Consider the following 8460-nt stretch of genomic DNA (forward strand, 5'->3'; position numbering starts at 1 on the left):
AGAGAAACAAATGGTTATTATTTTGGACCGAATCCAATTTACCACACCACGTGTTCTCAAGCGTCAAAATCGGTGAGGTTAAGTACATGCAATTGGGGGGGAAGGTGTCAACAACCTTAAGATTTTTTTTCCATGAATAACATCTGTATAATTACCGTGCTCGTATGGGGAGAATGTGCCTGCATCGAGATTGATGTAGGGGTCGATCTTGATGGAGGTCACTTCGATACCGCAACATTTCAGGATGGTACCAAAAGAACTCGAAATTACACCTTTACCCACACCGCTGATGACGCCTCCGGTAACAAGGATATATTTCATGTCCGACATCATTGAAACAAATCGAATTGGCTGGTCAAATTAAGGGTAATCAACTTTCTCACGTGTTGCTCTTCCGCCTACTAAAATCTACCCGTCAACTCTGAACCCTATGTAAGTTTCGATTGGTTGCTATTGGTTACATACGCATGAGTTTTACTTCTGGTACCGCCCACTTTAAACGCTGCAGCATCAAGCAACCAACATTACAGAAAAATTCAAAGTTCTAAACTTTACAGAGACCCTTCATAAATGAATGAGACATATCAGTGTTTTTCAACCTTTTATGTTAATGTTGATATGAATATTTATTGTCCGTCTGTTCATAATCATTTTATTAATTGCGCTTTAAAATATTTCGTAACAAACCTATAATTACGATAAAATACTGAAAAACAATATTTGTACCACCTTTCGAGCATATACACACAACAGATTTTAAGAACTTATTTTACTAGACTAGTTGTATTTTTTGATCAAGGGCGTACAAACATCTCATAATTTAATTTCAATGTATAGTGGAACCTCGCTTAACGATCATTTTGCTTAACGAGCAACGTTTCGCATAACGAGTGACGATGAGAAAAGAAGTCCCGGAATGCGCGCATGCTACATCATTTTTAAAACTTGTGTTCATATATTAAGTGTATTTTTAAATATGTTTCACTATACGAGTAAAAATCCAGAAATTTTGAAACGGATTAAACTCGTTAAGCGAGGTTCCGCTGTATATATGTTTATAAATTGATCGTACAATTCACACAGTAAATACAATCAGCTTATTGTAATATACAAAAGATTATAAATGGAATTTGCTGACATAGTTGAAAACATATCAGTGTAAACATAACTAATTGCAATATCAATAAATTTCGTCAAGAAGATGATGATAGATATCAATTGTACTGTTGAGTCCACAATATTCGATGGAATTTTACAACGAAGAAGTACATCAAGGGCCAGGTAGAGAATACAGATAATATCTTCCCGTCCAACTATAGACTTTCAAAGCAAGAACCCATCTACCTGTTTTCTTTTCAGTAATTCCTACGAACCATCATCGTTCTTCCGCATTCCTTCTGTAACATATAATTAAAATCTTCACCACATTGAGATATTTTCCTATAAAGTTTTTAAATATATTATATAGTAAACATCACTTCAATGTTTTTTCTATAGATGAATAGTTATTAGTTATATAAGATAAATATAAATATTTGTTGTTACCATAGCAATACAACCTTTAATTTTTTTAAATAAATATTAGACATTATTTATTGCAGTATTTATAATTACTTATTTTTCTTCCACGCCTTACAACTTCGCTTAGCTTACGTCTAAGCGCAATTCCGCCAGCGACTGTTTTCTTGTTATACTCAGTTATACTTATGTAACTCTATTAAATTCTTCCTAGAGGGAAAAAGCAGGAGGAAGAAAAAAAACTAATAAAGATTATTACTGCTACTGCGTTTGTTACTGGATGGGATTGGAGAGAATGGTGATCAACAAGTGGCGACAAAGCGAAACAAAAAGTAACAATTTTCAAACCGGGACTTGACACGGGTCATAGAAGAAACTGGAAAAAACCTCGAGAGAACATTTTCACTGGAAGATGCTTGATCTATACCTCTATGTTGGCTGTCTTGATGAACTTTCTAATCGCCCTATATACTACTGCGTTTTATGTGCCCATTAAATATTTAATAGACGTGGGGACGCGTTCTGTAACTGCCTATAAAGTTCTTCTGTGGCTAGGAGGTTTTGAACGCATGCAAAGAAGATGTGATCCAGAGATGATGCAAACTAGACAATTTCTTTCGCATATTCTCAGAAAATTTAAATTTTCTTCCTATGTTTTGTGGCTTTTCTTTTGGTGGTCAAAAGTGTAGTGTACTTTTGTAAACTATTGTTGTGTTCAATCACTTTATTGTTAATTTTTGTTAACTATATATAAATTATTATATATTATATTTGTATCTTGATACAGAATTACTAATGTTTAACATTGTTGCTGCAACATATTAAATTATAATATCATTATATTGTTCATGAAAATTATTGAATTCTGTTTAAATCTTTATTTAATTAACTGAATTAAAAAAAATCGAAGCAGGTTCTTAATTCACAAGTTTAAATTTGTTTTTCAGTTAAATTAATCATTTAGTAATTAAATTAAGCGCGGCTTTACTAAAACATTGAAGAAATTACACAATTGAAAATTGATTTTTAATTTTCGTTATGTTTTCTAACCTGCTAGTTCAAATTGAAAACTTGTAAACCATTGTAAACATACGACCGTTATTACTGAAAACTGATTAACGAACCGGTCACAATAAAAAAAATATAGTGCTGATACATCAATAAGAATGGGAGACAGCAGCAGAGATCCGAGTCTTGTGCAGAACTTGAAGGGCCACAAAAAGACTATAAATGCATTGAGGTATCTTCCAAACCAGAGGGATCTGCTGAGCTGCAGCGATGACCACAACCTGATGCTATGGAATGTGTCAACGAAGGATGCCAGGAGTTTCAAGTTCAGCGGACACACACAGCAAGTGACTGATCTGGATTACACGAGCAGTCGTAATTTGATTGCCTCATGTTCATATGACAAAACAGTGAGGATATGGGAGCCAACTGTGAAAGGCAGTTGCACACAGTTCATTGCACATTTCTCACCTGTACGAACCATCAGCTTGTCACCAACTGATCAACAGGTATAAATAATTCATTAAGATTATTTTTTTCTTAAAGATAAATCTTGTAGATGGTAACAGGATCAAATGACAAATCAATTAAATTATGGAATTTACCAAAGAAGAAATTTCTTAATTCATTCACGGGACACAATAATTGGATTTTGTGTGCTAGGTATTCGATTGATGGCAAGTATATAGTGTCCAGTGCTGATGATAAGACAATAAAAGTGTGGGATCCAGCCACAAAAGAATGTGTATTGACAATTTCAAATGCAAAAAGTAAGATTGTTTAATAATATTATTTTTGTTGATGATAATAACGTTTATTTTAGGCAGTGCTCTTAAATTATCCATGCATCCTAATGGCACTTCAATAGCTGCTGCCATGGCTTCAGGATCTGTTAGGGTTTATGATATTAGGACAAAGAAATTACAGCAGCATTACATTCTGCACAACAAAGCTAATGATGTTTGCTGGCATCCAATGGGAAAACATATGTTGAGTTGTGGTGACGATGGTTCTATAAAAGTATTAGATGCGTTGGAGGGTAGGCCCATTTATACCTTGAATGGTATGTCAGAAGGGCCAATAACTTGTTTGACCTTTTCACCGGATGGGGAATATTTTGCTTGCGGCGGCGCTAATAAAAATATTATGGTAATATTGCTTATCTCTTCTTTTATAATTAACAATCAACTTCATAAAATTACATTTAAATATAATTGATGGAATTTGAGATTGAGCAAGAATGAAAAATAACTTTTCTATATCTGATTTATGTAGAATAAAATTACATGTGATGTATATAAATCTATTTCGTTCCATTTGTAGTGTTTACTATTTAAACAAAGCAAAAGGAACTTAACAAATAATATGTATACTATACATAATATTTATTTCCATAAAAATAGTAACTTGGATTTTTTTTTTCTTATAACAATTTACAAGTAAATTTACTTGTCTGATCGTTTATTCTTATTTACATTAGCTTAAAGTGAAAAGTTTTTAATGCATTATCTTTCAAGTGATCTAATTGTCTATCAAAGTATTGAAACGTTTAGTATTTGTATAAATAACAAATAACTCGGGTATTTATGTTTGATATTATTGTGTGCTTATATGTAAAATTTAGTATTATAGATTAATAATGAATGTAATTTATTTCAGATTTGGCAAACCAATTTCATTGACTCAGACGAAAACGCGTCGGAAATGCAAAGCTGCAGCAGCATCAATTAATCAACTTCCAAACATTACGTTAATATCATTGTATCATATATATTATTTTTTTAAATATATAAATTAATTAATTTGGGCCTTGTTCTGTATAATTTTCTGCATCATCTCCGACCAGTTAGCCACTTTAACATTGACCAGAGACTTCGGACATGTGACTACCAATTTGACGTTCTCCAATTTATCGCCCTTCGGTTTAATCGATATGAAACCCGTCTCCTCGTCCTCGTGATGTTCGATTCCTTCCTGCACTTCGCAACATCTGCTGCTGATCTCTATACATGTACTCTGCAGCAGTTCCTCGGATACGCACAGCGTCATAGTTCCTTCCTCGTGAATCACTATGCGCGAATTCTTATCCAACCGCGAAATGTGGATATTCGCGCTGCCTTTCTGCATCGCAACGTCCAGAACTCCATCAAATCCAACTGAAGACGAAGGTTATAGGAAAATTAAGATCGCAAATAAAGAGTAATTTACCCATATTCAGAATCCCGTTGTCGCCCATCAAGATTTTACTATTCTTATGGACATTCTGCAAATCCAGAGTGCCTGTTTTGGTGACAAAGTAGCTTTCGTCGCAGTACGAAGAACTGGTCACGATTTTACCGCTGTTACTCTCCAAGTGCAAACCCAAACACTTCAATTTATTTGTCACTATATCCTTGAATTAGAAACTTCAAATAATTAAAAATTAATAATCTTCATTGCTTTGTACCCCTTTAGTAGACTTCAGAACCACTTTAGCAGCTTGCACATCCCCATCAGTCACAATATTCCCATCATTCGTTTTAGCTGTTATATACTCATTTTTGCTCTTTCCTATGGTAACATGACCCTTGTCACTGAATAGCCTCATGGCATCTCCGCAGAAGTTACCCACTGTTAAATCTCCAACTGTTGTGATGTTTAAATCTGTAAATACTCAATTAAATAATCATATACCAATTGGATGTTGTCAATACTTGCTTGCTGTTATTGGGGCAATTATTTCACACAGTACATTGTTCTTGAATTCTGAGCTCTGGTTCTGGATGTTTATTGTTGTGTCTATTTGGTTGACAATGATGTCTTTGTGATCGGGACAGTTGATGATGACTTTATCATTGTTTGGATGATCGAGAGGATCCAATGGTTTCACCACTGTCTTGTACGGAAGGGTCACATTGAGGTGGCATGTAGGTGATACAGTGTACTTCAGTTGCGCCGGATTTTTGCAGTAAGTGCGCGTTGCTAAATAGACCAGGGGCCTCACAATTTTCAACATCTTGCGAAAAAAGAATTTTGTATAACGCGTACAAATATTTCGGCGACACTTTTAGGTTATATCTCAAACTTCAAAACAAATTTTCGTATCCAGCGCCCACTTATTTCGAGCGATTACATTTGGTTGTCTAAATTGCACCATGTGATTCAATTTACTAATTTAATATAATTTATTTAACCTTGACATTGCACGAATTATGTTTCAACAATGTAGACTTTCATTTGTCAAGAAGAAAGTAAACAATTGAAATAATTCTTTAAAAACAATCGAAAAACATTGACTAATAGAAATTTAAAATTTCGAACTTTTATACCAAGTTTAACACTACAAATCGAAAAGTATTTAACAGATAATTAAACAAACTTAACGATATTTAATTTCATCAACAAAAATGTCTTCAATATAGTCTAAGTTTGCTAAATAAGCTTCTTAAATATCTATTCTTGTTGAGATATTCTTTTCATCTAGGAAATCTCCTAAAAGTAACCATTGTAAATAATTTACATCAAATATTCAAAAAATAATTTCTCTGAAATTATAATAGATAGAATTGATCCAAAAGTTGGATATTTTAGAAATGCAACCTATATTCAGTTATTACTGTGGATTCATTAATTTGGCTGTAATTCACGTTGAAAAATGAAGTAATGAAAAATGAACGCTCGGAAAAGCATCTTCACATATTTTTTTTCCACATTCAAAAATGAAGTAATGAAAAATTGTCGCCCAAAAAATCAGGTTTATCAATTTTTTAATTTTTTTTCAGAAACTATTATAGATAGAATGAATCCAAAAGATGAATGTGATAGTAAATAATTGATGAATGTAATGTATATTCAGTTATTACTCTGGTTTCATTCATTTTAATGTCATTCACGTTCAAAAATGAAGTAATGAAAAATAAATTTTTGAAAATACAGTCTTCACATTTTTTAAATTTTCTCAGAAACTATTATAGATAGAATGTATTCAATTATTGCCATGATTTCATTCATAATTGGACAATTTGTATATATCATAGATTTTCTTTTGAAATAATTGTATTTTTTTATTAGGATAGTTGCCTTCTATAACATGTTAATTTTCCATCTGGAAATGAGTAGCACGTTTTTGGAATCATGGTGTTAAATATTATTACAATCTACAAAAAGATGGAAAATATCATAAAATTTCGAACGTAACTAGACTAAATATTTCAAAATGTTTATGTATCATTTATTAGTCATGTGACATCTAATTGTGATTATACATATTTTTTAGAGAAATATAAAAATCTCCATTATTGACAAATAATTCAATGCCAATCAATAATAATAAATAGGTCCAGACAGAACAGCAACACAAAACCTTCGGTATACAGACAGAATTTTGCAATATTGACTAATTTTTTCACAGCTGATATTTTCATCACTCGTTTAAAAGTCTACAATTGTATAATTTCATTCTTACAACTGTCGCAAAGATTGTTTTTAGAATTAATGTTCTGAATCTGTAGTTTATTTAACTGAAACTCAACACAACCCAATACAGAAAACTTGTCTGAGTCATTGAATTTAGTAGATGATGATCAGCCAATGAGCACTGCGGAGTACAAGTACCTGTGCACCTGTACAAATGGTGCTCGAATAATTTGATATTATTGCCGAAAAATAAAGATAACAGAAGTATTATCAATTTGAAAATAAATGTGGAAATATGCGAAGCCAAGTATAAGAAATTTGATAATGTTGAAAAATTGAATACCTGTAGTGTAGAGATTCATAGAATGTCCTCCAACGTACCTGCCTTAACTTTTTTGGCACTCGACATTTATAAATTCCATGGAATATGATGCTAAATATTTTAACAAGAAAATGGATGTGAATCCACACGTCCTGGAGAATTTGAAGAAAGAGATGGAAGTGAGAGAAAATAAAACGATGAAAATCCGAATTAATTGCTTGCTAAAGCTGTGTCAGATAATACTTTTTTTTTTTGGTAAAATTTTGTGATAGTATTCTGAAGAAAATCTTTTTATACTTAACAATTATGCAATGTACATGAAGGTTAGTTAAGTCGGCATCTAAGCAACTTAACAACAAAATATGTTTTATTGAATTCAAATTGCAAGCCAAGTGAAGTGTGGAGAGGAAGGAAGAAGAAGAAGAAGAATTCAAATTCCAGGACGCTGCTAAGTGCAGTGAGGCCCTTTCTGCAGAGAAGAAGTATTTTTTTTTATGTCGTATAATTTTATTCACAATCTGTTCATCAATTTGATTGAGTAAATTTAAATGGTAACTTTCCCGGTTGATAGTTATAATGGTAACTATCCATGAACTTCAGTAGTATATTGATGCTCTGCGATATCACTATTTCCTTTGACTGTGAATCTGCTGCTATCCTTAACACAGTCATTGTCCATCGACTTGGCTGAAGAAGGTCCATATGCTGAACCTAATTTATTTGACCTATTTATTTGATCTATTGCTGAAGCAACGAGAGGGCTCACAAGGCCCAGAATTCGAACAGGCGCCCTCGAAATCGTGGGTAGGGCGATTTAACTATTCCGCTATTAGTCGCCTAACTCTTACTTTATGAAGAAATTCAACAAAATGAGGAGCGAATATACATTACGCAAGGATAGAAAAGTGAATAAGGAAGATAACAAAGGGATGTTTATGCGCTCATATTCTATTGATGTTACAAAACTCCACATTTGATAAAGAACTTAATCTTTAAGGCGTATGATAAACATTTCATTAATTGTTATATGAGAGTATTTACTAAAAATACTACTTTAAATAAAAAAAAACAATTGAACATTATTTTAGTATAGTTTAAATATATTTAATATAAAAATACAATCATAGACTTTTACAAAATAAATTATTTATATACAATATATTACAAAAACTACAAAATCAAATAGAATATAATGCAATTTACAAAGTTATTTGCCA

At 32.3% G+C, this 8460-nt stretch overlaps 3 protein-coding genes across 4 annotated transcripts in view; 1 reads left to right on the plus strand and 2 right to left on the minus strand.

The window, feature by feature from the left end:
• LOC108558212 (CTP synthase-like) overlaps positions 1-449 on the minus strand; it is a 3473-nt gene extending 3024 nt beyond the window's left edge. Inside the window, exon 1 of one of the 2 annotated variants that reach the window (XM_017915047.1) lies at positions 156-449. In XM_017915047.1, coding sequence (XP_017770536.1) covers positions 156-333 — 178 coding nt within the window. In that variant the 5' untranslated portion in view covers positions 334-449. The remainder of the gene's footprint in view (positions 1-155) is intronic. The other variant, XM_017915048.1, reaches the window with a different exon arrangement.
• Positions 450-2684: 2235 nt separating this feature from the next.
• Positions 2685-4208, plus strand: LOC108558209 (POC1 centriolar protein homolog A-like). The gene is made up of 4 exons (XM_017915045.1): positions 2685-3035; positions 3086-3296; positions 3350-3589; positions 4186-4208. The coding sequence occupies exons 1-4, from the start codon at positions 2685-2687 to the stop codon at positions 4206-4208; spliced, it is 825 nt and encodes a 274-aa protein (XP_017770534.1).
• LOC108558211 (protein FAM185A-like) lies at positions 4045-5670 on the minus strand. Its single transcript, XM_017915046.1, has 4 exons — positions 5224-5670; positions 4973-5169; positions 4735-4918; positions 4045-4682 (listed from the first exon to the last, which is right to left on the minus strand). Exons 1-4 carry the CDS (start codon positions 5519-5521, stop codon positions 4321-4323), a joined length of 1041 nt encoding a protein of 346 aa, XP_017770535.1. The 5' UTR covers positions 5522-5670; the 3' UTR covers positions 4045-4320.
• Between the last annotated feature and the right edge of the window lie 2790 nt (positions 5671-8460).

This window comes from Nicrophorus vespilloides, unplaced genomic scaffold (assembly GCF_001412225.1).
Source record: "Nicrophorus vespilloides isolate i.1.1-1 unplaced genomic scaffold, Nicve_v1.0, whole genome shotgun sequence".
NCBI classification, from domain to species: domain Eukaryota; kingdom Metazoa; phylum Arthropoda; class Insecta; order Coleoptera; family Silphidae; genus Nicrophorus; species Nicrophorus vespilloides.

What these genes read in the sequence shown, in the direction of transcription:
- LOC108558209 (XM_017915045.1), top strand. Translation starts at nt 2,685, where the DNA reads ATGGGAGACAGCAGCAGAGATCCGAGTCTTGTGCAGAACTTGAAGGGC. An exon ending in GACAATTTCAAATGCAAAAA is followed by an intron (nt 3,297 to 3,349) that starts GTAAGATTGTTT and finishes CGTTTATTTTAG; the next exon opens with GCAGTGCTCTTAAATTATCC. An exon ending in GCCCATTTATACCTTGAATG is followed by an intron (nt 3,590 to 4,185) that starts GTATGTCAGAAG and finishes AATTTATTTCAG; the next exon opens with ATTTGGCAAACCAATTTCAT.
- LOC108558211 (XM_017915046.1), bottom strand. Translation starts at nt 5,521, where the DNA reads ATGTTGAAAATTGTGAGGCCCCTGGTCTATTTAGCAACGCGCACTTAC. An exon ending in AATTGCCCCAATAACAGCAA is followed by an intron (nt 5,170 to 5,223) that starts GCAAGTATTGAC and finishes GAGTATTTACAG; the next exon opens with ATTTAAACATCACAACAGTT. An exon ending in CAACGGGATTCTGAATATGG is followed by an intron (nt 4,683 to 4,734) that starts GTAAATTACTCT and finishes CTTCGTCTTCAG; the next exon opens with TTGGATTTGATGGAGTTCTG.